Below are 27,838 nucleotides of genomic sequence, written 5' to 3'. Positions count from 1 at the left end.
GAAGTTACAATGAACTAGGTTGTCTGGTTAACTGATGGTTAATTAAAAAGGAAAATATACTGTTTTCATCATTTTTTTAATGCTTTGAACCTTTCGGTTGAAAATTTTATTAAATGGGCATCTTCCCTCTTGCTGAAACTCATAGCACATTCTTCATTCACCAGGATTCCCACATCTAAAGGATTTTGAAGGTCCATGATGTGGTCATTTCTAATTTCACTGGCATGCAGGAGTAGACCAATTAGCTGGTGAGGGCCTCAGCTTGGCATCTCACATTGACCATACTGTCCTGTGGTCACCACGCAAGCATGGGCTCTCATAAGGTGAGAAAAATTTTATTTCTTGGTGGAAAATCACCATCAAGTGAGAGAGAAAATTTGGTGAAATTTGAGAATGTGGTTAACTTGTACAGATAAACATGGGAACCAGATGGTTTTCCATGGGAAAATGTGATTTGGGAGAAAGTAGAAGTCAACATCAACATAAATGCTTCTGAAGTTGCAAACTTGGCAGTTTGAGGTCTCACATAGCCTTTTTAAATGTTGAGGGTTTACTCTACAGAGAGCGAAACATAACTGGATTCTTGATGACTGAGAATATGGTGGGGCCACGGATTCATTACCTTACTTACCGTTGGGATAAGGGAGACAGATGTAGAGGGTGTGGGAAACGGCGTTCCACGCTCAGAGCAATTTAACAAATACATTCTTGGTTTGGTCATTACTTATTCTCTGAGCCTAAGAGGCCAACCTCTAGAGATGAAAACAATACAAACACTTCATTGATTGTTCAGATTTATTACATTCTACTCAATCCTTGAATTACTGAGTAGCACTAGGAGAGCTGCTTTATCCCACTGAAAAAAAACCCAGTAAGTTATATTTAATTAACAAGAGAGGTTAAACCTAATGAAAAGTTGTTTGGAAATTTTTTACATAGCGCATCCTTTGTGTGAACGGAGCCAGAGGGAATATGGTCACCACATGGTAATATTAAGAGGAAGATAATGAGGATGGGTTAGTGGTTAGCTAAAGGCAGAAACCACAGAGAAAGAAAGGTGGAAGAACCATAGGAATAAAGCATAATATTCCATTGTTTCTTCCTATTTTTCTCCTGCTACACTTCTCACCCCTCCATTCTGCAGTCAGACAAATGATAAGAACTCACACCATCTCTCACAAATGAGTGTTATCTGTGCGTTGTGCTTACACCTTAGGCATGGGAATGCCTGTTGGGAGGGACCCTTCTTATGCAGAACAGTGACAGGGACCAAAGGCCTCTTGTAAACCCCACTGCATTTATGGGGACCCAAGACACCCATGCATGTTTACCTGGGGAGCCTGCCAGGGAGTCCCCTCTGCTGAAAGCGAAGGTACGAGACACAGAGACGGGCACTAAAGAGTCAAGGGCCAAGGATTTGTGAGTGGCGAAGGGGAAGATAAACACAAAAGGAGAGAGACAAAGAGTGTGATGAGACAGTCTGTTCCTGGATCTTCATAGCATCACATTTCTCAGCAAAAGGGATCGTGCCTCTGAAAACATTGAAATCACACCCTCTTACAAAGTCACTCGCCAGAAAGAAGAAAACAAGACTTTTCTGAAGGTCTTCCAAAAAGATGCATAATAATTTTAGAGGAAGTCAGACCTGCCAAGGACAAGAACAGGCAGTGCCCCTGTGGGGAGCACGCATATGCTGCCACATTCTCTCTGAGGCCCACAGACCTGCTGGGGGTCAGCACTGCACCCCCCCTGGGCTCTCCCAGCTGCCACACGTATCTGCTCACCAACCAGAGGGCTGAAAGCAAAGCTCGTGCTCTTGCTAGGGCATCCCTGAGGAAGCTGGACCCTGCCTCAGTCCCCTGGGAGCTCCTCCTGTGGTCATAGTGCCGTGGAGGAACTGTGTGTTGTTAGAGGCTTGGGAAACAGGAAGGGTAGGCAGCATTTCCAGCAATCTTTTTTTTTTTTTGTATTTTTCTGAAGCTGGAAACGGGGAGAGACAGTCAGACAGACTCCCGCATGCGCCCGACCGGGATCCACCCGGCACTCCCACCAGGGGGCGATGCTCTGCCCCTCTGGGGCGTCGCTCTGCCGCGACCAGAGCCACTCCAGCGCCTGGGGCAGAGGCCAAGGAGCCATCCCCAGTGCCCGGGCCATCTTTGCTCCAATGGAGCCTCGCTGCGGGAGGGGAAGAGAGAGACAGAGAGGAAAGAGAAGGGGAGGGGTGGAGAAGCAGATGGGCGCCTCTCCTGTGTGCCCTGGCCGGGAATCGAACCTGGGACTTCTGCACGCCAGGCCGACGCTCTACCACTGAGCCAACCGGTCAGGGCCATTTCCAGCAAACTTAATGTGAATCAACTTGGTGAATTAAGTCACAGTCAATTCTTTGCCAGTACAAGTATTCCAGAGCACCTCTTTCCTGTCCCCTTTCTCTTCTCTTTCCTTCCCCACAGGGTCTGAAATGGCGCTGGCCATCACTTGGGGCCTGGAGGGGTGAGGTGGGTAGCAATACTCCAGCCCTTCCCCAATCCTGACCCTGATCGTGGTGTTTCTGCATGAGAATCTGTCATCATCTCTTATGTGATCATTCCGAATCCCTTCCAAGGAGCTAAATGGAGCCAGACCGCAGGGGACGGCACACTGAAGTAGGCAGCTTCTCAGGTCTTATTTGCCTCCTCGTCAGATGATTTTACCGCAAGGACCCACACATGCAGGGGAGTGTGTGTCGGGAGCTTTATACCTGATAATCATTTGCTCTGACATGAGATATCAAAGAATACTTGAACAGGTTCTTGATGTTGTGAGCCACACCAGAATAAGAAACCACATAGTCTCAAGAAAAATCTTAGCCCTTCTGGGCTTCAAATTAAATGTATACCCTGCCAAGCAAAAAGGGGACTTGTGCTCTCCCCCCGGCACAGCCCCGTGGGCTGCTTTTCTGGCTGACCCGAGCTCAGGCTCAGTTCCTCCAGAACGCCAGGCTCTCCATCGTCCTCCGGGGTTCCCTGGCAATCAGGACCCGGATAAAGGAGACAGTGCTGGCTGTGTTCCCTTTACTCTGTACAAAAAGGCCAGAGAGACTTATTTGTAACCTCAAGTTCAACTTCAAGGCATTGGTCCCAGGGCCAGCATTCTGGCAGACTTGTCATCCCATTTGTCACCCTCAAAGACCGACATAACTACAAGGCTGGCTTCAAGGACAGGGCAGTTTGCTAGAGTGAGACCCTAGACAAGTTGACTGCCTTGTGGCTCAGCCTTAAGCTCTCCCTCGACAGCGGTTCTTGGCCAGTGAAAGATGCTGGGTGGCCAGACCCTGGGCTGAAAGTCCACTGGGGACAACTGTGGCGGTACTGGCAGTTATTTCACAAAGTGGGGAAGGCTTGGGGGAGGATGGAAGAGGACAATGTCTCTATTCCCCTACAGACTAATTCAATTTTCTTCCTCCTAAGGATTTCTAGGGATGCTCTGATGTGGGGGGAGGGAGAGAGTGCAGTGCTTCCTTTTCATTAACCGGTTCTGAAGGAGAGAACGGTGCTGCAAGTTTACTCCTGTCTCACTGGTAAAACGGAAGGGTTCCAATGTAAAAAAAAAACAACTAGAGACAGAAAGGAAGGAAAGGAGGAAACAAGATAACATCTTCTTACTACTTTTAAAAGAAGGTCATCTAAACTAGGTGGGCCAAGGAGCCCTATGAAGCTCTTCCTCCCCAGAGTTCCTACCTCTCTCGATCTTCTGGAAGAGCCAGAACAGGGCCAACACTAGGTAAGACTGAGAATCCCAGAAGTCACTCTATGTTGAGCGATGGGATGGATGGAAATCTCCCTTAGAGAACCAAGTTCACCCTGTCCTGACGCTCAGCCCTCACCCATCCAGAGTTCTCGTTTTGAGCACGGATGCTCTCTTTCCCCACCAACCTTACGTGAGATTCGCTGGTTTATGTAAGTATACTAATGGACCAGGGTTTTTTATTTTACAGATCTCCTTCGACTCATGTTGGGCCACCCTTTGGGTGTGGGCAGCTACTCCAGTTTCATTTCAGCCCTGGGCTAAGATGTGAAATCATACTATATTCCAATATTCCCACATAGAGATTGCATTCTGGGACACGGTGGATGTCAGATCTGTATTTCACGGTGCTGTGTGAACTAGTCAGGGCACTGGAATGCATCTGTGTAAGTCACCCGCTTGCTGGGTGATTTGGAGCAAGTCGTTTCTTTAGTTTCTCCCTGTTAAAATGGTATCTATCATTCGTGTGCCAGGGATTGATATCAAGCTTTGGAACCCTCTGAGAAATCTAATATAAAGTGCTATTTAAAAACTTTCTTATAATAAGGGAAAACACCTCATTTGGCATTAAAATAGCCACTTTAAACAATAACAGCTGAAAGCGATGCAAAAATCAGATCAGTGAGTTAAAGTAATTCTAGAGAAATAATTCTTTCTGGATCACACTTACATCACAATAATGCCATGCCTTCTAAACAGAAGTGCAGTAATTCTATGCAGAAAACAGCAAGTCTTGGTAAAGCACAGGAGAGGCCAAGCAAACCAGCCAGCAGCCCCGTGCCAGCCCCCACTGTCCACATGCACGGCCAGCTGGCAGACACCTCTCCACCAGCTGAGATACGGCGAACAAGGACAGAGAAGCAGATAAGCAACATACTGCACCAGCCTGGGACTCACATCCCAAGCTCTTGTAGTCACTTCCGAGTAACCCCACAGACACAGTCACAGCATATTAGATTTTCAAGTAAAGGCCAGTGGGTGAATTATCAGCAAGAAGGAAAGGCGGAACCTCCACCAGAGCACACAAATCACCGCGTTCCCTGGCAGGTGGCAATTAACGGTGCCTCCCTCACAACCTCCCTCCCTGCCATTCATCGCCTGTACACGAGCAGAGAAGCAGCAGAAAGCACTTCAGACTACAAAACACAAAAACGAAGCCCCTGAGGTCTGTGGGTACCTGGCGGGCAGCAGTGTTCCTGGCATAGCATTAGAGAGTGCTGCCAGCATTGTGTTAGCCCCAGCCCAGGCTCAGTGCTCGGTCCAGGTCCCCACAGCGGGCTGAGGCAGGACTACGGTGGGGAGGACGAGGGAGGGATTTGAGAAATACATACGAAAGACAGAGGATCCAGCCAGACTTCCCACCTTCCGCACATCGTTATCTAAGGACAGAAGGATGTAATGTGTTTCAGGGGTACTTCAGAAAGTACACTTTTTACTGGGAATTCTCCCCCTTCCACCCCATCCCAGCACCAATGAACCCTGAAAAAAACAAACAAACGCAGACAATCAAATGGAAGTGTAGAAAGAAAAAATAAAATTGTCTTTCATACTAAAAAATATCACTATCCATCCTTAACACTCAGTAACATTACCACCTACCACGTAATTCCACATACAAATTCTCTGAATGAAAAATGAGTCTTATTCCCACTTTATAGAGGAGAACATTAAAGCCCAGGAAGTTAAAAGGCTTGTGCAGGGTCCCTAACAGGAGTCAAGACTTGAAGCCAGTTGATTTTTTTCTACTGCATCCCATTGCTTCCCCAATAAGCTGTGGCTTGGGAGCTGGACTACCTGAGCAAGAAGTGGTCATGATGGCTGGGACACCATAGTAGGTGAAGGCTCCATTCTCGAAGCGAAGGCCTTCCTTCCCAACCTCCACCTCCACTTTCCCCTGGAGAAAGAAGAAAGTGTAAGAAGGGTGTGCACGTGCACTTCCAGTCCTATTAATGACTACAACCCTAAGCTTCTGTCAGGATAACAAGTGGACTTAAGACTTTCTCACAGGGAAATGTAAATTCTGTCCAGATTTATGTTTTAGAAATAGCACTTCTGATAGAGCATCAGTGCACAGTATGAACATCCCAGTCAGGGCACACAAGAGAAGCGACAATCTGCTTCGCACCACCTTCCTCTCCTCCCTCTCCCTTCTCTCTCTCTTCCCCTCCTGCAGCCAGTGGCTGCAGCCAGTGGTTCAAGCTTTGGCCCCAGACAGGGGTTGCTGGGTAGATCCCTGTCAGGGTACTTGCAGGAGTCTATCTCCCCTCCTCTCATTTAAAAAAAAAAATGAAAAGAGCCCTGGCCAGTTGGCTCAGTGGTAGAGTGTTGGCCAGGCATGTGGATGTCCTGGGTTTGATTCCTAGTCAGAGCACACAGGAGAAGCACCCATCTGCTTCTCCACCCCCCACCAACTCTCTCCTCCCCTCCTGCAGCTGTGGCTAGATTGGAGTGAGTTAGCCCAGGGCACTGAGGATGGTTCCATGGCCTCTGCCTCAGGCACTAAAAAATGGCTCTGGTTGAAACAGAGCAGCAACCTCAGATGGGCAAGCATCGCCCCCTAGTGGGCTTTCTGGGTGGATCCTGATTGGGATGCATGCAGGAGTCTGCCTCCTGTCCTCTCACTAAATTAAAAAAAAAAAAGAAATAGCACTTCCAACTTCAGTAGCCCTTTGCAGTAAATTGTTTAGTTTGTGAAGTTGCATCCAGTCATGAATACTCCCAAACTCTCCTTTCGTACTGTAATGGCCCTTTCATGATGCAGGTCCGGGCACCAGCTGGCCCAGGGTCCTGTCAACCCTCACTGGTTTGATCTGAGATTAAACTACCTCTAATTCTAGTTGAGGTAAAATGTGACTCTGTGCGAGTTTGCTTCATTCATAATTGTAGCAAACGGTGTGTATCTACGGGCCTGCCGCCGCGCTAGGTGCACGCGTGGGTTCTCGTTTGATCTCACGACCCTCCGAAACCACACTGCTTTCACCCCCAGTTTACAGATGAATCGATTTTGAGGCTCAGTGAGGTTAAATAACTCGGTCAAGGTTAGTTAGGAAGTGGCAATACTGGAATTTTAAGCCAGATTTTTCCCGTTCTGAATTTACACTCTTGCCACTCTCTATTTTACTTCTTCCGACTTTGATTTGAAAACGGTTAAGTTTATATGAAGCACACAACAGTAGGCTGTATATTCTTTATTTTATTTTAAGAAACGCGACAGACCCCTTCTTGATTCTCAACAGTGAAGAATGTGACTCCAGTTCTGAAGAAGGGAGGTCACTGAGGCTATTTGGAGGGATGGGCGTGAGGTACACTAATGTTGTCGGAGCAGACAGATGGCAGGTGGCCAGTGACAAAACAGAGGCCACTTGTAAGTTATTGTGAGTTTAATTAAGATTTTAAATCACTGTGTTTAGAGTTTATAAGATTCTGTTGGGAAGAGACGGAATGGTGACAGAGCCAGTGGAGCCAGGCCAGGGTGTCAGCAGTGTCCAGTGTCGGAACCATGCCCGACACGGTCTTACAGGCCTATCCAGGCAGGCAAGACAGAAGGCGATCATACTTATGTGCGTACCGGGAGGATGCCACGCCTCTTACTCAGTCATTAGTTTCCTTCCTGGTCCTCTTACAGAGGACAAGAGTCAAGGGTCTGCAGAGGCTGAGAGGTTTCACACAGAGAGTGGATGTATGTTCTGTGCACCTCCAGGGAGCAGAGCAAGGATCAGCAGGTGGATGTCAGAGATAGTAAGATTCCAGATCGACACAGGAAAAAGCTTTAAATAAGAAGTGTCTGAGGATTGCGAGAAGGCACAGGACAGTTCCACTTCTGGGCATGTCTAAGCAGAGACTAGGAAGTGTTAAAAGATTCCACAGGACAGCAGTTTTGGAAGTTCAGAGAACCCCTCTGCTGGAGAGGTACTTGCCACACTCCATAACAAACATCCCTGAGTGGTCAGACTAAAAGCCATCAAAATTCCACCACTCCCAGGACACCAACCAGTCATACTTGGCCCCGTCTGTGGGTCACTAACAAACCTCTAGCCCAACTTGCTTTCAAGGCAGCCAGAGGAACCTTGGAACCTGTCACTGGGGAGGCATGGCCGTCCCTCTCCAGGCTAGGGATGCCCTTGACTTGCCCTTAGAGGGTCTCTCATTTACTCACCTGCAGAAGCAGCACAAAATAGTCCACAGGGCGGTTGCGCTGGTAGAGGTAGTGCTCTGGGGCTTTCTTGTTCTTCTCATCAAACTTCAGCTCCTGGATCACGTTGGGATGTTTCAGGAGCCGGAGCAGGATCTTCTCCGAAAGGTACAGAGACTTAAAGGGCTCCACTTCTAGGGGAGAGTGGGAGGCAGGAGGAATTGGCAGCTGGAAGGAGTCAAGGTGGGCACAACCATGGCATGTGTCTAGAGCTCCAGGCACCCGGCTGGAAGGGCTTCAGCGACTCTCTCGGGTGAGGGGGTCTGATACCCAAGTATGCATCTCTGGTCTTCCCCATCGTCCCTGGGGATGCGTGTCCCTGCCCTGGCACCTCAGGGGAACTAGGTCATTATTTTGGAAATGTCAGCTTTATTATTAATTTCCTACTGGATTTTATTTAGAGTTGCATATGGACTTAAAAAAGAAGTCAATTTTGCCGTTTGTGACACGGGTGAATCTGGAGGACATTATGCTAAGTGAAATAAACCAGACACAAAAGGACGAACATTGCATGATATCACTTATATAATGAATCTAAAATAGTCAAACTTGCAGAAGCAGAGGGTAAAAGGGTGGTTGCCAGGGCTGGTGGGAGGGGGAACAAGGGGCGGGATTAGTCAAAGAATACAAAGCTTCAGTTGTGCCAGAAGGATAAATCCTGGAGAGCTACTGCAGAGCATGCCTACCGTTAGCAATACTGTACTGCGTACTTACAACTTGCTCAGAGGGCAGATCTGAATGTTAACTCACAAAAATAATAATAAATAAAGAAGGCTGGAGGAAACTTTTAGAGGTGAAGGATATATTTTTGGCATTGATTGTGGTAATGGTTTAACAGGTATATACTTTTCTTCAAACTCATCAAATTGTATACGTTAAATACGTACCACTTTTGAATGTCAATCATACCTCAATGAAGTGTTTTTAAAAAAGAGTTAAAAACAGAGCTGAGCATGGATAAGTAAGCCATGTGAACAACAAGCCTTTACTACTATACTCAACTGAAATAGAATGTAATTTGACTTATTATATGATATATAGCTATTGAATAAAATTCCAAGTTAATAGAAATGATAGTTTCTTAAGTGATATGTTCTCAATAATTTGAAGCATCCTTCCATCAAATTTATATATTAACAGGTACTATGTTATACCATATCATATTATAATATTATTATATTCAAAGATACAGCTTCTTTGCTCAAGGAAACCAACAGCAGATAAAAGAAATCTGTATTCAGAACTAGGAAACACGTTAAAAACTCTAAAGAACCGCAACATAAACTTTTCTATTTATTAACACCTGGAATAGCACTAGTACTATTTACATACTCAATAATCATATGCTAGATTAACTAAATACTGAACTTTGTAAAGGGTCATTCTAGCTCAGCACATTAACGAGGCATGGGTCAGAAGGTCAGAAGTTTCAAAGATATATTTTACCTTCTTTACAAGTTTATCTCTGAATCCTCTCCCTTCTTTTTTCTTTCTAAAGATCCCAAGATTCACAATCCACTTCTGTATTTTAAGAACTTGCATTTCTCAGGTGTATCTGGCCTCTTGATGGTACTGAACCCCAGAGCCTTCCTGCTGGGAAGGACGGTGCCTTTCCCGCCCCTCTGGGCACTCCAACTCCAGTAGGATGGAGGTCGGTGCCTTTCCCGCCCCTCTGGGCACTCCAACTCCAGCAGGATGGAGGTCGGTGCCTTTCCCTCCCCTCTGGGCACTCCAACTCCAGCAGGATGGAGGTCGGTGCCCTTCCCTCCCCTCTGGGCACTCCACCTCCAGTAGGATGGAGGTGGGTGCCTTTCCCTCCCCTCTGGGCACTCCAAATCCAGCAGGATGGAGGTGGGTGCCTTTCCCTCCCCTCTGGGCACTCCAACTCCAGCAGGATGGAGGTGGGTGCCTTTCCCTCCCCTCTGGGCACTCTACCTCCAGCAGGATGGAGGTCGGTGCCTTTCCCTCCCCTCTGGGCACCCCACCTCTAGCAGGATGGAGGTCGGTGCCTCTCCCTCCCCTCTGGGCACCCCAACTCCAGCAGGATGGAGGTCGGTGCCTTTCCCTCCCCTCTGGGCACTCCAACTCCAGCAGGATGGAGGTGGGTGCCTCTCCCTCCCCTCTGGGCACTCCAACTCCAGCAGGATGGAGGTGGGTGCCTCTCCCTCCCCTCTGGGCACTCCAACTCCAGCAGGATGGAGGTGGGTGCCTTTCCCTCCCCTCTGGGCACTCCAACTCCAGCAGGATGGAGGTCGGTGCCTTTCCCTCCCCTCTGGGCACTCCAACTCCAGCAAGATGGAGGTTGGCCTCGGCCTTCCACCAGGAAGTGAGTGCAGGGAGGGAAAAGCATAGCAGTGGTTTCTTTTTTTTTTAATTTTAGATTTTATTTATTCATTTTTATAGAGAGGAGAGAGAGAGATAGAGAAGTGGGGGAGGAGCAGGAAGCATCAACTCCCATATGTGCCTTGACCAGGCAAGCCCGGAGTTTCGAACCGGTGATCTCAGAGTTCCAAGCAGTGGTTTGTTTAGCTTTGTTCTTGAGTAGAGGAGAGCCATGCAGAGGTAAGTTGTATTCATTCCCTCCCTAGAAGATCAGGCCTGGCGCTGGAACTGACAGAATGTGGCAAACTGTCATCCTATCTAAGGCAATCTCCTCTCTTGGAACAGTGGTTCTCAGTCTCACATTGGAATTAGGTCACAAGGTATGAGAAATGATTGTTGCCTGGCTATCACCCTCTAGATTCTGCTTTACCTGTCTGAGGTGGAAAGAGGGGTAGGCAGAGTCATACCTGTGGCCAGAAAGCGGTGCGTGGCCAGCAGAAGCTGTGGAGAGATCTTCACCCTCATCTCCGAGTCGGAAAGCTTGAACAAAGAGAAATCATGCCGCTTCCTCTCCCGGTGTGGGACCCTCTGCTTTTTCCGATTGTCGGCTGCGGATCACAGGGGACAGATGGCAGCTATCTCAGAATCACTGTTGGCTTTTGAACGCTGTCCCAGTATTACACGGGAGAGACAGATCCTCTAAGACCACCTGAATTTCTGCAAAGTATCAACTGTGCCATTACAATACCTCTGCCAGGAGTGGAAGGATGTTGATAAGCAACAGAAAATGGAGGTGCTCTAGTCATCTCAGGGTTTACAGAAGGTGGTGCATGATGGAAAAGGGGAAAGGCTGACCTGGGACTACCAAGTTCTAGAGCTAGCTCCCCTACTTATGAGCTGTGCAGCCTTTCTCAATGTCAGAGTGTGTGTCTGTTGTAATCTATACAATGAGGTTAATAATTAATAAATCTTCCACTCATCTCGTGCAGTTATTATGAGACTCCAACCAGAAACTGTCTGCAAAGTATTTACAAAAAGGCAATCAAACATCAGGGACTTGCATTTTCAGCATCAAGGGGTTTGAAGGTCCCAGGGGGTTTCCATTTCTGTCCCTTTTCTGTCCCCAGAGCTGAGCTCATTTGGTCTCTTCCTGCTGATTTTAACCGTGGGCTGAGCAGAGAGCTCAAGAGATGCCACCCGAGGGGGTTGGGTGGTCATCTCCTTTCCCCACTTATAATTCTCCCGTTTCAACCTTGGCCCCTTGAAGGGGAGAGAATTAGGTGAAATAAATGAGAGAAGTAAGAAAAGAAAATGGGAACAGCCCTACAACCTCCAAAGTTGGGTTCTCTGGACAGGGGCCCCCTGCAGGACCTGGAAGAACTCCAGACAGCCTGTGATTATTGTTTGAGAAAATTTGCTTTTTCCGATGTATGTGTGTATGTGTTTACTTATTTATTTTACTTGTATTAAGTGATCTTTATTTCCCTAGAACAGGGGGAGGGGGACTGGATGAAAGAAGGTGAAGGGATTAACCAAAAAACAAACATAGCACATAGACACAGTCAGCAGCGCGGTGTGGTGATGGCCAAGGGAAAGAGAGTTGGGGGCTAGCTGGAGCTGGGCAGACGTGGGGGGAATGGGGACAGAAGAGACGTCTGCTAGGGACAGAGGGGGCGCAGTAATGAGGTGGGAAAATGGCGGTTTGTTGAGCTGTACACTTGAAACCTGTATGGTTTTTGTAAACCAATGGCATCCCAATAAATTCAATTAAAAAAAAAAAAAGGTTACAGCCATCCAGGTGAAAAGTGAGCGACTAAGCTGGAATCAATGGAAATAAAAGTGGGTATTTTCGAATAAAAATCCAGTACCATGTTGTTTTTTGTTGTCCAATTTATATTTTTTTCTTCTCCCTTTTTAAATTTTTATTTATTTTATTTTATTTTTTTTATTTTTTACAGAGACAGAGAGAGAGAGAGTCAGAGAGAGGGACAGATAGACAGGAATGGAGAGAGATGAGAAGCATCAATCATTAGTTTTTCGTTGCACGTTGCAACACCTTAGTTGTTCATTGATTGCTTTCTCTTATGTGCCTTGACCGCAGGCCTTCAGCAGACTGAGTAACCCCTTGCTCGAGCCAGCGACCTTGGGCTCAAGCTGGTGAGCTTTTGCTCAAACCAGATGAGCCCGCATTCAAACTGGCAACCTCGGGGTCTCGAACCTGGGTCTTCCGCATCCCAGTCCTACACTCTATCCACTGCGCCACCGCCTGGTCAGGCTCTTCCCTTTTTTTTTTTTTAAGTTTGTTTTAAAAATATATGGGCAGGGGGAGAATAAAGGAAATGTTTTCTTTGGTCTTTTCTGTTTTGCTTTCTCTCAGTTTTGAGTGAACTTTGGAAACTTCCAGCCTATCTGACTTGTGCTGTGGGGAGCAGGGAAAGAGGTTAGGGTTTTCCCCAAACTTAGCCTAGAGAAAAACAAGGCAGCAAGGAACTTTCAGGGTAGCTGAGCAGACTCCATGGAAATGGGAGGGATGAACCCCAGGGACAAGGAACAGGGCCCAGAGTCCACCTCCTTTTGTTGCTCGTCTCAACCACACCATCTGGGTCTCCTGGAAGGAGGGAGGGGCCCTCCACCCCACAGCTCCCTGGGCTTGCGTGGACGCCGGGCCCCGCTTTAACACTCCTTTTTCTCAGGCTGCAACAGTGGCGAGACCCAGACCCAGCTTTCCTGTGGGTCAGGGTCAGGTGAGAAGCAACCCACACTCTTGGCTCCTTGGACTTCTCAGAGCTCTTAAAAAAACAGGCCAGACGCCTATTTACAAGGGTGGGAAAACTCGAACTCTCCCTTTTAGGAAGAGAATCAATTCAGCCAAAGAGTAGCAAGTATTTGGATGAGGCCAGTCATTTTACTCTCACTAGTGAGCGACCTTCTGACTTGCATGATATGTTTGTCAAAATATCCCTCTCCCTCCTCCATCGGAATGCCACTAAGCATTTCATCAGGGAGAACCATCTCTCTGACCTCCTTCTTCTTTCTTTTTATTTTAATAGTGAGTATGGAACATTAAGGCTGCTAAAACAAATGCCTTAGGAAGAGCTTACTCATTTAGACTACTGTCCCTACTATCAGCCACGAATATATTAATGAGAATGTCTTAACCAACATACCTATGGAGACACTTGGGAATTCTAAACCAAGAGTGGTGGGCAGAGGTGGAGAAGGGAGAAGGGAACGGGGGAGGGACAGGTCAGTCCCTACATGAAGAAGACGGGCCTGGCCGGGACATCACAGCAATACCAGATACTCTGACAGACTGGGTATAGTTTGTTAAGGCCTGGCCCACCTTTCAGGTTGGATCTCTCGTTAGACTGAAGGGAAGGTACCCTTTCTGCACTGTCACTGCCCTACAGCATCAAAGCTTTTTCTACTGGGAGCTAGTTTTGAATGGCAGCTGCTAGAAAACTAAGGACAGGGGTCTGGAATGGGCTACTGGTGGGGAGGAGAAGGGATTGCTGTCCCATGAGGTGAAATGCAGAGGAAACAGCTGGCCTAGGGCCTCCCCTGGATTTAGATAACATGCCTGTCCTAGAGACAAAGTACTGTCTTTGTAACATTAGCAAGCAAAGCTTTGATAAAGCTGAGTAAGCAAAAGCAGTCATTATCTGTATGGAGAGGTCCATATTGTTCCTGAGGGGGAGTCGGTAGGAGGGTGAGGAGACCAGAAAGAAGAGAGCAAGGACAGAAGCAGGGACAGGAGCCAGCGGGAGGGAAGGGAGGGGGAAACCAGCTGGTGGGCCGAGAAAGCACAGGGAGGAAGAGCAGTGTGGGAGAAGGGACAGCTCAGACTGCGCTTAGGTTGGGGGTGCAATCTCAGGAGAGTCCCCATTGCACATGATGTTTTCGTGTGTGATGTTGAGTGGAGCCCCAGGGCGTGCTGGGGTCTGTGTCTAGATGGACAGAGACACAACAGGAACAACCAGGGGACAGAAACCAGGGCAGAGTGGCCGTCTAAGGTAGACTTTGTTTCCTTTAGCTCCTTTTTCATCCATAGGCAGGTCTCCTTTCACAGTCTTGGTTCCTGAAGGTTCCCTCCTGGTAAACATTTAGCTAGCATGTTCCCAGGGACTCGGGGGGTAATTCAAGCCAGGGCATGCCAGCACCTGGCATTAGAGTTTGACACATGCAATGCATAGCCTTGTCACGACACTCTTTCACACTGTATAGCAAACTGAGCCAGCTCTGAGAGTCACAGAGGAAAATAAGATGACCTTGGACAAAAGCCAAGGCCACGCACTTACTGTAGAGGTCAGTTTCATCCAGGATTTCTGACTTGATGATCTCCTCTATGATGTCCTCCAGTGTGACAATGCCCATCACCTCATAGAAGGGGTCCCCTTCTCCCTCATTATTCACCCGCTGGACAATGGCCAGGTGAGATTTTCCTAGAAAACAAACGAAGTTGCATTAACCATCTGGGTCAGTTTCAAAGAACTTTCCTTATGAAAAAATTAAACAAACATGCTTTTTCTGACTAATCTCAGGACCGAACCTATCCCAGGACCTCCTTAAAATATGAGGTTTGTGTACAAGCATAATAAAATGGTACCCATAAGGTGTTGGTGGAACCCAAATGATCTAGTGGATATGTGAAAGCCCTTTGTAAACTGTAATGTGTCATAGGCAGTTCATTTTTATTGGCCCAAAATTGAATAATAATAATTAACATCTTCTGGGCTCTAACTACATGCCAGGCACTATTCAGAACACTTTACATGTACTGATTCATTTAATCCTCATAACAACCCCTGAGATGAATGCTATTACTATCCCCATTTTACAGATGAAAGAACTGAGGCACAGAATGGTTAAGGCAAATGCCAAAAGTTACAGAGCCAGTCATAAATGGCAGAGCTGGCCTGCAAACCTAGGTAACTGAGTTCAGTCCTAACCCAGGGACCGAGTCTTACATAACAGTCTTGCTTCACGTTGGTTTGTTTTCATCTGCTGATAAACACATTTTCTGGTCCTGTTTCTAAAATGAAAATCTGGGTGGTTCTTTTCCTTGTCTAACAGACATTTATGGAGAAAATCTAGGGTACTGACTAGAATGTCATTCTTGCAAAAAAAAAAAAAAGGGAAGTTCATGCTTTATCAGTGTTACTTTTTATAAGCTTTTCCTTGGTCAATGTTATCAGATAAGAGGAATAGTCAGTTTGCTGGAAGCATCATTAACCATTACAACTTAAACCATGAGCTTCTGTGTCAAATACTGCTAATCATAAGAAGCTACCTATTGAGACTTTTTAATTGAAAAGATGGCATTTGTATCGCTCAATAATGGTCTGTAGTTTCTTCTCCACCTTCAACCTCTCCTTTGACTTACTCCCAGACTGATTTGATCATTGCCACTCTGCCTTCATGTCTACTTTCCATGTCTTAGCTCACACTGTTTCCTACTGCCATTCCATCTCCCATGGCCCTCTGAGTTCAGCTCCCGTGACAGCTCCTCAAGAAGGCTCTCCTGGATCTTCCCCAGTCTGAATGCGAACCAACCTCTCCTTGCCTGTGTCTCTAAGACCTTGATACCTCCATTAGAGTATTTATCACACAATTTACTGTGTCTTATAACTAGCAATGTGTGTGTCCTCTACTGGACCCTGTTTCTTCCTCAGATTAGAAGCTCCTTCAGGACATAGACTTAATTAAGTAGGGTACCTTCCACACAACAGGCAGTCAGCAAATGCCTGATGAATTGAACTAAGAAGGGATAAAAATCTATAGTGGGATATAGGGGAAGATGGCAGCGGAGTAGGTGGACGCACAGACGCCCAGCTCTCAACACCAAACTGGAATACAAATCAATTTAGGAAAAATCAGCATGAAAAACCAACACTGAACTGCAAGAACAGCTCTCAAAAACCAAGGAGCAAAGAGGAAGCCACAATAATCCTGGTAAGGAGTGCCTGAATCTCCTCTGCTTACAGGAACGGAAGGGGGGGGGGAAGTGAGGCTGAGAGCCCAGAGAGGATTTCACAGAGGAAAAAGAGCAGAAACTACTGCTCACAGCCACTTACCTGATGACCAGGGAGCAAGGTGGGTTGAAAAGACCAGCTTATCTCCCAAGTGGAAAGGACAAGGAGAGGGACAGACTGTGAGGGGCTAAGGTATGCAAGAAATGAAATAAAAAAGCTGACTCATTCGTGCTGGAGGCGGCCATACCTGGGGGAGGGACTGAACCTTTCACAAAACAGAGCTGAAGTGCTTCCGGATCAGAGATCTCCAGACATCTATCCAGCTCCAATCAGCGCAACAAGACACAGCTGAAAACAAGAAGTGGGGAGGAGGGGCAGTAACTCAGGTCTCCATGGAGATCTGAGATACACCTCCCCCTACTGAAGCTGAGAAAAAACCCTGCCCCCAGTGAGATTAGTTGGTGGAAGAGACCTTCAGCGTCTCAGGTTACACCCACAGCATCCCTGGTTACAGTTTCAAGGAAGCCCCCTGCTGAGATCAGTTAACAAGACTATCACCTGTTAAGAAAACAAACAAACCAAGACTTCAAAGCTGCCCAAATCCGAAAGTGGATTACAAATAATAGCTGATACCAACCCAAGAAGACCTAGAAATAACACAACTGAAAACTGGAGGCAGACAACACCAAGCCTAGACTCAACCAGTCTACAAATAAAACACCATTATGAAAAGACAAAGGAGAGCAACCCAAATGAAACCACAAGAGACACCTTTGAGAGATGAGCTGAGTGATATGGAAATAATCAAACTTCCAGATGTGGAGTTCAAAATAATGATTGTAAGGATGCTTAGGGATCTTAGAACAACAATGGAGGGGCAGTTCGAAAACCTAAATAAAGAAATAGCAAGTATAAAAAAGGATATTGAAATATTAAAAAAGAGTCAGTCAGAGATGACAAATACAATATCAGAAATGAAGACCACAATGGAAGGAATTAAAAACAGGATGGATACAGCTGAGGATCGAATCAGCGAGCTGGAGGACAACTGGAATGAAGGCATGAAAGCAGAGAAGAAAAGAGAAAAGAGACTCAAAAAGTCAGAGGAAACACTTAGAGAGCTCTGTGACAACATGAAGAGAATTAACATCCGCATCATAGGGGTTCCTGAAGAAGAAGAAAAAGAACAAGGGATAGAGACTTTGTTCAATCATATCATAACTGAAAACTTCCCTAAATTAATGCAAGAGAAACTCTCACAAGTCCAAGAAGCACAGAGAACTCCATTAAAGAGAAACCCAAAGAAACCTACACCAAGACACATCATAATTAAAATACCAAAGCTAAGCGATAAAGAGAAAATATTAAAAGCTGCAAGAGAAAAAAAAGTTATCACCTACAAAAGAGCCCCCATAAGGATGACATCCGACTTCTCAACAGAAACACTTGAGGCCAGAAGGGAATGGCAAGAAATATTCAAAGTAATGCAGAACAAGAACCTACAACCAAGACTACTTTATCCAGCAAGGCTATCGTTTAAAATCGAAGGAGAAATAAAAAGCTTCCCAGACAAAAAACAACTCAAGGAATTCATTACAACCAAACCAACGCTGCAAGAAATGTTAAGGGGCCTGTTGTAAACAGATTAAAGTTGGAAAAGAATATAGCAAAAAAAGGAATACACCTTTAAAGAAGAAAATGGCAATAAACAACTACATATCAATAATAACCTTAAATGTAAATGGATTAAATGATCCAATCAAAAGACATAGGGTAGCTGTGTGGATAAGAAAACAGGACCCATACATATGTTGTCTACAAGAGACACACCTTAGAACAAAAGACACACATAGATTGAAGGTAAAAGGATGGAAAAAAACATTTCATGCAAACGGAAATGAAAAAAAAGCTGGGGTAGCAATACTTATATCAGACAAATTGGACTTTAAAACAAAGGATATAGTAAGAGATAAAGAAGGCCACTACATAATGATAAAGGGAGTAATCCAACAGGAAGATATAACTATTATAAATATCTAAGCACCTAATATACGAGCACCCAAATATATAAAACAGACTTTGATGGATTTAAAGGGCGAGATCAACAGCAATACTATAATAGTAGGGGATTTCAATACCCCACTAACATCACTAGATAGATCCTCAAGAAAGAAAATTAACAAAGAAACAGCAGACTTATTGGAAACACTAGATCAACTCGATTTAATAGATATCTTCAGATCCTTTCACCCTAAAGCAGCAGAATATACATTCTTTTCAAGTGCTCATGGTACATTCTCTAGGATAGACCACATGTTAGGGCACAAAAGTGCTCTCAACAAATTTAAGAAGACTGAAATCATATCAAGCACTTTCTCCGATCACAACGGCATGAAACTAGAAATGAATCACAGCAGAAAAGCTCAAAAATTCTCAAACACATGGAAACTAAATAGCAGGGTGTTAAATAATGAATGGATTAAGAATGAGATCAAAGAAGAAATAAAGAAATTCCTAGAAACGAATGACAATGAGCATACAACAACTCAAAATTTATGGGACACAGCGAAAGCAGTGCTGAGAGGGAAGTTCATAGCACTACAGGCACACTTTCAGAAGCTAGAAAAAGCTCAAATAAACAACTTAACCCTGCATCTAAAAGAATTAGAAAAAGAACAGCAAGTAAAGCCCAAATGTAGTAGAAGGAAGGAAATAATAAAGATCAGAGCAGAAATAAATGACATAGAGGCTAAAGAAACAATACAGAGGATCAATGAAACTAGGAGCTGGTTCTTTGAAAAGGTAAACAAGATTGATGAACCTTTAAGTAGACTTACCAAGAAAAAGAGAGAGAGGACTCAAATAAATAAAATTAGAAATGAGAGAGGAGAAATAACAACTGACACAACAGAAATACAAAATATTGTAAGAAAATACTATGAAGAACTGTATGCCAAAAAACTAGACAACCTAGATGAAATGGACAAATTCCTTGAAACATACAATCTTCCAAAAATCAATCTGGAAGAATCAGAAAACCTAAACAGACCGATTACACCAAATGAGATCGAAACAGTTATCAAAAAACTCCCAACAAAGAAAAGTCCAGGGCCCGATGGCTTCACAACGGAATTCTACCAAATATTCAAAGAAGAACTAACTCCTATCCTTCTCAAACTACTTCAAATATCAGACGTATTGTCAAATATGTTCTCCCATTGTGTAGTTTGTCTTTTTATTCTGTTCTTGTTGTCTTTAGCTGTGCAAAAGCTTTTTAGTTTGATATAGTCCCATTTGTTTATCCTGTCTTTTATTTCACTTCCTCGTGGAGATAAATCAACAAATATATTGCTCCGAGAGATGTCCGAGAGCTTACTGCCTATGTTTTCTTCTAAGATGCTTATGCTTTCACGGCCTACATTTAAATCTTTTATCCATTTTGAGTTTATTTTTGTGAGTGGTGTAAGCTGGTGATCTAGTTTCATTTTTTGGCAGGTAGCTGTCCAATTTTCCCAACACCATTTGTTAAAGAGGCTGTCTTTACTCCATTGTATTCCCTTACCTCCTTTGTCAAATATCAGTTGTCCATAGAACTGTGGGTTTATTTCTGGGTTCTCTGTTCTGTTCCATTGATCTATATGCCTGTTCTTATGTCAGTACCAGGCTGTTTTGAGTACAACGGCCTTGTAGTATAACTTGATATCAGGAAGTGTGATACCTCCCACTTTATTCTTCTTTTTTAAGATTGCTGAGGCTATTCGTGTCCTCTTTTGGTTCCATATAAATTTTTGGAATATGTGTTCTATATCTTTGAAGTATGTCATTGGTATTTTAATTGGTGTTGCATTGAATTTATAGATTGCTTTGGGTAATATAGACATTTTAATGATGTTTATTCTTCCTAACCATGAGCACGGTATATGCTTCCACTTGTTTGTATCTTCCTTGATTTCTTTTATCAATGCTTTGTAATTTTCCGAGTACAAGTCTTTAGTCTCCTTGGTTAAGTTTACTCCTAGGTACTTTATTTTTTTGGTTGTAATTGTGAAGGGGATTGTTTCCTTAATTTCTCTTTCTGACTGTTCATTGTTGGTGTATAAAAATGCTTCTGATTTCTGAGTATTGATTTTATATCCTGCCACTTTGCTGAATTTATTTATCAGGTCCAGTAGTTTTTTGACTGAGACTTTAGGGTTTTCTATATACAATATCATATCATCTGCAAATAATGATAGTTTTACTTCTTCTTTTCCAACTTGAATGCCTTTTATTTCTTCTTCTTGTCTGATTGCTGTGGCTAGGACTTCCAGGACTATGTTAAATAAGAGTGGTGAAAGGGGGCACCCCTGCCTTGTTCCTGATCTTAAGGGTATTGCTTTTAATTTTTTCCCATTGAGTATGATGTTGGCTGTGGGTTTCTCATAGATGGCATCGGATCATTTACAATAACATGGATGGACCTTGACAACATTATACGGAGTGAAATAAGTAAATCAGAAAAAAAAAAACTAAGATGAATCCATACATAGAAGGGACATAAAACTGAGACTCAGAGACATGAACAAGAATGTGATGGCAACAGGGGCGGGAGGTCGGGGGAGGGGGGAGGGGGTGAAGGAGAGAGGGGTTAGGGTAGGGGAGGGGCACAAAGAAAACCAGATAGAAGGTGACAGAAGACAATTTAACTTTGGGGGAGGGGTATACAGCATAATCAAATGTCAAAATAATCTAGAGATATTTTCTCTCAACATATGTACCCTGATTTATCAATGTCACTGCATTAAATTTAATAAAAAAAAACCATAGTGGATAGATGATATGAATACCAGACACTAAAACTTTTACTTTTTGAAAAAAATACAATTTTTAAAAAATAAAAAGTGTGGTTCTAAAATTAGTTATCTTTGAAACAACTGCATCCTATCCAAACGGATTGAAGGGTTTTGTAGCTTAGCTTAAATTACAGTATATTGATTATTAGAATGTGCTCAATTTATACATTTTTCCCCCCCAGGTCAGCGTGGTCTTACACTTATGGCGCCTGTTTGTACTTTTCTGCTAACATGTGCTAGCAATGACAAAACAAATGACTACTGCAAGAGAAAACTTGAAAAAGTGATTTGTAAAAATTATTTTCTATAATTCAATAATTTTTGTAATGTGGAGCCCAGAAAATATATACATCATACAACCATACTTCCTGCCATTAAGAGATTGGTTTATATGATGGGATTAAATAAATGAACATTTTATGATGTTTCACACAAAATACCATAACTTTCATGTGAAAATCTACCATTGTTCTATACTTCATAAGGTCAATATGAGGACACACTAATGTAACCATCAGGGAATAGAGATTTTAAATCCTAATTATATAATATCAAGACACTGTAATCTATTTAGAAACATTTTGTAATCCACAATCAATATGATTCCCTCAAGTGCCTGTAGAGCCCTACAAACAAATGAAGAAGTCATGCCTTCTTGGGTACAGAGAGTAGCAGGAATCAGCAATCACATAACCCTGTTCTGAGCTGACACTCACAAGGACAAGAAAACCAGATGTTCCCCTGACACACATACCCGAGGTCGCTCCTCTCTCAAAAACCTTGGCCTCTGAGAGACCTACCTCCTTGAACCCCCCTCCTCCTGAGCCCAGAAGTGACAGGGATGGCTCCAAGTAAAGCCGATCTTGAGACACTTGTGGGGAAAGTTAATCACTTCCCCCCCACTTTAACATGCCTCTTTACTGGTATTTATAATAAATATAATAATAGGTATTTTTTTTTTTTTGTATTTTTCCGAAGCTGGAAATGGGGAGAGACAGTCAGACAGACTCCCGCATGCGCCCGACCGGGATCCACCCGGCACGCCCACCAGGGGCGACGCTCTGCCCACCAGGGGGCGATGCTCTACCCCTCCGGGGCGTCACTCTGTCGTGACCAGAGCCACTCTAGCGCCTGGGGCAGAGGCCAAGGAGCCATCCCCAGAGCCCGGGCCATCTTTGCTCCAATGGAGCCTCGCTGCGGGAGGGGAGGAGAGAGACAGAGAGGAAGGAGGGGGGTGGTGGAGAAGCAGATGGGCGCTTCTCCTGTGTGCCCTGGCCGGGAATTGAACCCGGTACCCCTGCATGCCAGGCCAACGCTCTACCACTGAGCCAACCGGCCAGGGCAATAATAGGTATTATTATTATAGCAACTACCATTTACTATCATACTCTAGAGGCCAGGCACAGTGCTAAGCATCATCCACACATTATTTCACCGCGCTGTCGTTCTCCATTCATATGTGACCCTCCCACTAAGACGGCGAGTTCTCTGAGAGGCAACAGCTATGTTCTACTTATCTTTCCCCCCAGAATCTAGAACAGCACCTGGCATGGAGTAAGAATTCCATAAATAATGGATGATAACTATTGATAGATATCTACATGCAAAAGAATAAATTCAGATGCTTATCTCACAATATACACAAATATTAATTCAAAATGGACCAAATGCTTAAATGTAAGAGTGGAAACTATAAAACTCTCAGAGGAAAAGAGGAATTAGTCTTTGTGACCTTGGAGTAGGAAATGGCTTTTTAAATAAGACACCAAAAGCACAAGCAATCCCAAGGGAAAAAATATATACAAACAGGAATTGATCAAAATTGAAAAGGGCCACCATCAAAAGGAAGTGAAAACAACTTACAGAATGGAAGAAAATATTTGCAAATCATATATCTGATAGGGTACTTGTAACCAGAATACATAAAGAAAATTTACAACTCACAAAAACACAACTCAATTAAAAAATGAGTAAAGGACGTAAACAGATAATTTATGCAAGAAGATTTACAACTGGCCAATAAGCAATAAATGTTGATGAGGATGTGGCTTAAATTTTGGCTATTTCCCTCTTCTGTCCTATGAGTTTCTTCAAATGAGAACTGTGGTCTTTACTGTTGAGTTGTCCCTCTACAGACTAGCAGAATTTTTCAAGTGTCTTCTCACAACTATTAGTTCATTAATTTCAGTTTCCTCCCAACTTACTAGAAAAGGAGGGTGCCTGTGAATTAATCTAGGCTAACAATGTGATGATCATTAACATTTATTAGGTCTACCAGAAAGTTCTGTCCGTTTCTATCACAACAAGTTTCGACACATAAGCACATGTTTATTTGGCGCATGTGTGCCTCTCTATTTTTATCACTTAATGTATACATACTGACGTAGCAAATTAACTAAAACAAAGTTGATTCACGTTAGTCTTATGTGTGAAGCGATAGTGTACCCATGGCTACTGATAAAGTTCATTTACGCCACTGTAATTTTTACGAATTTCAACAAGGAAGAAATGCTACAGAAGCATGTAGAAATTTATTGAAAGTGTTTGGTGAAGGAATAATACCAACTATTACTTGTTTTTGTCCTTACAAAATTTTTTGAAGGGCAAAAAAATTCAAAAATGAAGAAGATATCAAAAAGCACTGGTTCAATTTTTCGCATCAAAAGATAAAACATTTTTCAAAAATGGGGTTTACAAATTGCCCTCATGCTGGCAAGAAATCATTAATAATGCAATTATTTAATAAAGTTTATTGACAGTAAGAAAAATTTATATTTTGTTTTATTCCAAAAACGGACAGAACTTTCCGGTAGACCTTATATATAGAACATCACAATTTGTCAATCATCTCTCCTGAACTTAGTTAGAAATGCAAATTCTCAGGCCCCACCCCAGACCCAGTAAATCAGAATGTCAGGGGGTTCTACCCAGTGATCTGTGGTTTAATATGTTTTACAAATGGTTCTGATGCAGGCTAATGTTTGAAAACTACTGGTTTATGGGTAAGCTCTGGGGCATTCTGGTTATGTCTGATGATCTATTAATGACGAAGAAAGAAACAAGCACTGAGGTGACTAGTTAAATCCTGGTCCCTTTGGTAAACTTGGTTTAAGTCACAAGATGCTAAGTACTCATGAAAAGACAGAAAAGAAAGAAAAGAACCTCTTGTAACAAAGAGTAGTTATAGTGGCGAGCTGATGAATGCTCTCTCATATGATGTGGTAGTTAGGTATCTTGTTGACAATGGGAAGAGAGTGGCTGTTGACTGTTAAATACTGAGCTTGGAAAGAGGTTTCTCGTAGTTTTTGTACCAATCACCTCTAAAATAAGCTTGAGGTACTACACTATCTATTAGGCTCTTGGTGCATCTGAGGTCAAGAAAATTTCCCATTATTGATAGTCAAAGTAGTCTTTTCTGTTGCCTCAAGAATCTAAAGGGTGCTTTAACTCACCACCACCTGGCATCAACATGCATACCCAAACTACAAGTCAGATTTCTTAGAAGGGCAACTGGGTTTTCAGATGCTGCTTTAAAAGCAGTGGTTCTTGGGCCCTGGTCGGTTGGCTCAGTGGTAGAGTATTGACCCTGCATATGGATGTCCTGGGTTCGATCTCCAGTCAGGGTACACAGGAGAAGCAATCATCTGCTTCCCTTCCTCTCCCACTCCCCCTTCTCTCCCTCTTTCCCTTTCACAGCCAGTGGCTTGACTGCTTTGAGCATTGGCCTCAGGTGCTGAGGATAGCTTGGTTGAATCTAGCATCAGCCCCTGACAAGGGTTGCCAGGTGGATCCTGGTTTGGGTGCATGTGGGAGTCTGGCTCTCTATCTCCCCTACTCTCACTTAAAGAGAGAGAGAGAGATAGGGAGAGAGAGAGAATTAGAGAGTGGCAGAAACATCACAACTGCATTTCAGTATTTAAAGAAACTGAAATATCTTCTGAAGGTTCTTTAATAAATACAGCCTCCAGCTGGTTTAGGCATGTCCACAGAGAAGAGCTCCCAGGGATTCTGTTAGCATACCTCCTATGCCTTAGGAAGAAAAAAAGGCAAATAATTGATTTGCTTCCTCTCTCTTTTAAAAATAGCTACAGCACTTTAGTAAGGTTAAGTGTTCCCAAGATAAAATATAAAGCTTGGAGGAAAACATATTGCCTAGAAATAGAGAATTAACGAAAGAAGAAATCATTTTATGGTTTTATGGTTTCTGCTTCACTTATGACCTTCACCTTGTAATACACAGTGGCTTTTTATGCTCCCTGGTGTCCCTGCAGCATTTTTTATTCATTTGGTAGATAGTATTGCATGTCTTTCTTTCTTACCTTGGTCTTGGTAACCCTCTACCTCTCAAAGTAGGTTCCTTGGAGAAGCAGCATTGAACATGACCTGAGTACTTGTTCAAAATGCAGATTCTTGGATCCAACCCTGACCTACAGAATCCAGATCTTGGGTGGTGAGGTGGGGCCCAGACAGCTGTTTTTTTGTTTTTGTTTTTGTTTTTAATTTTTTAAACTTTTTCTGAAGTTGGAAACGAGGAGGCAGTCAGACAGACTCCCGCATGTGCCCGACCAGGATCCACCCAGCATGCCCACCAGGGGGCGATGCTCTGCCCATCTGGGGCATTGCTCTGTTGCAACCAGAGCCATTCTAGCACCTGAGGCAGAGGCCATAGAGCCATCCTCAGTGCCCGGGTCAACTTTGCTCCAATGGAGCCTTGGCTGCGGGAGGGGAAGAGAGAGACAGAGAGGAAGGAGAGGGGGAGGGGTGGAGAAGCAGATGGGCACTTCTCCTGTGTCCCCTGGCTGGGAATCAAACCCAGGACTCCTGCATGCCAGGCCGACGCTCTACCACTGAGCCAACCGGCCAGGGCCAACAGCTGTTTTAATGATATCCCAGGTGACTCTTATGCACACTCAGGTTTGAGAAGCACTGCTCTTGACGTTTGGTACAACAGGAATTGATATCACCTGGGAGCTTGAGACAGCTGCAGAAGTTCGGCCTCCACCCCAGCAGTCTGAGTCAGAATCTACATTTCCTCAAGGTCTACAAGTAATTCTTATGCACATCTGAGTATGAGAACTGGTCAAGACGACCTGGTTTTCTTCCCATCCTTATTTATGACTGATAGTTTTCTGTTCCCACTGTGGATTCCTTTACTTTATCCTCACCTAAAGATACATATGTCCCATGGTGGGATTCAGCCAGTTTGCACTGGTTTGAAAAAACTGATACCTAATTTTTTGTTGAGTTCAGCGAACCTGTTGTTAAAATGGCACTTGTAATCAGGGTTCTCTCTGTCCAGGTGGGTGCCTGGGCAGCCACCCAATATGGAAATCACAAATTTACATTCCTTACTCTTTTTAAGTGTTCATCTGCACAACAGCATATTCTAAGTGCCCATTGTAATGTTCATTCTGTCCATAGGTAAAAAAAATTTGATGGAACTATGCTTGTAATATTTACTTATTCATTTCATAAAACTCATTATACCTTTGATAAAATACTCCATTTAAATTCCCTTGGTTGGGTACTTCAGTAAATAAACATATGACCTAAAGAGAAAAACTGCCAAACAACCAGAGGGTGACAAGCTGTCACTGGAAATATATTAAATAACAGTTTTACTGTTTTTTTCCTCAGGTATTAACATTTTTTCATTAATATTTTAAAACTCTCATAACATAATCTAGTTTTGTGTACTTCTTTTATTGTTTTTATTTAAGTATAAATGCGTGAAATAATGAACTACCTTTCAGTATACTTAAAATGGTTTTTTTATACTTAAAATGGTCATTAGGGCAGAGAGCTGGTTGTTAAAATTATTTGAATCCCACCACTGCATATACCGTATTTCTTCATGTATAAGACACACCTTAACTTTTGGGCCAAAATTTGAAAAAAAAATGTATTACAAAAAGTTACTGAACTCAAGTGTTTTTTTTTGTTTTGTTTTTTGTATTTTTCCGAATTTAGAAGCAGGGAGGCTGTCAGACAGACTTCCGCATGCACCTGACCAGGATCCACCAGGCATGTCCACCAGGGGGCGAAGCTCTCCCCATCTGGGGCACTGCTCCGTTGCAGCTGGAGTCATTCTAGCACCTGAGGTGGATGCCATGGAGCCATTCTCAGCACCAGGGCCAACTTTGCTCCAATGGAGCCTTGGCTGCAGGAAGGGAAGAGAGAGATAGAGAGAAAGGAGAAGGAGAAGGGTGGAGAAGCAGATGGGCACTTCTCCTGTATGCCCTTGCTAGGAATTGAACCTGGGACTTCCACACGCCAGGACTATGCTCTACTGCTGAGCCAACTGGTCAGGGCCCAAACTCAAGTTTTATTCATCATAAAATTCATACAACTCGGAGAGTGATGTCAAAGAAATGACACCGTGAGGGATGCACCTGGTCTCTCCCTTTGAAATTTCAACAAATTTAACAACTAAACACAGAAAAAAATCTCAGAAGCACCTGAAATATACACACACCAGACAAAGGTATGATTGGGCAAAAGGTGGCTGAATATATAATGCACTCCAAAAGAAATAAGATGGAGAACAGGGCATTTTGCTTTCCTCACTGATCTGAGGAATGGGGCACTTTTGTCTAGAGCCTAGCAAAGCAGAAGGTCTGAGGCAGAGGGAAGGAGCTGAATAAGGGTGGATGCTCAAGCAGAAGAGAGAATATACCAGCTCTGCCTGGGATTGCGGAAGCAGGGCGCACGCCCAGGCAGCGGGTTCCACCTAAGGT

At 44.0% G+C, this 27,838-nt stretch overlaps 1 protein-coding gene across 2 annotated transcripts in view; it reads right to left on the bottom strand.

Moving 5' to 3' along the window:
• Positions 1-27,838, bottom strand: part of CNNM1 (cyclin and CBS domain divalent metal cation transport mediator 1) — a 79,227-nt gene that overhangs the window by 18,838 nt on the left and 32,551 nt on the right. Inside the window, exons 2-6 of one of the 2 annotated variants that reach the window (XM_066239450.1) lie at positions 14,596-14,739; positions 10,765-10,905; positions 7,940-8,109; positions 5,578-5,677; positions 5,115-5,162 (exon numbers count right to left, since the gene is read on the bottom strand). In XM_066239450.1, coding sequence (XP_066095547.1) covers positions 5,115-5,162; positions 5,578-5,677; positions 7,940-8,109; positions 10,765-10,905; positions 14,596-14,739 — 603 coding nt within the window. The remainder of the gene's footprint in view (positions 1-5,114; positions 5,163-5,577; positions 5,678-7,939; positions 8,110-10,764; positions 10,906-14,595; positions 14,740-27,838) is intronic. The other variant, XM_066239451.1, reaches the window with a different exon arrangement.

The sequence above is a fragment of the Saccopteryx bilineata genome, chromosome 7 (genome assembly GCF_036850765.1).
Source record: "Saccopteryx bilineata isolate mSacBil1 chromosome 7, mSacBil1_pri_phased_curated, whole genome shotgun sequence".
In the NCBI taxonomy this organism is placed as follows: Eukaryota; Metazoa; Chordata; class Mammalia; order Chiroptera; family Emballonuridae; genus Saccopteryx; species Saccopteryx bilineata.
This window is presented reverse-complemented; position numbering and strand designations above follow the sequence as displayed.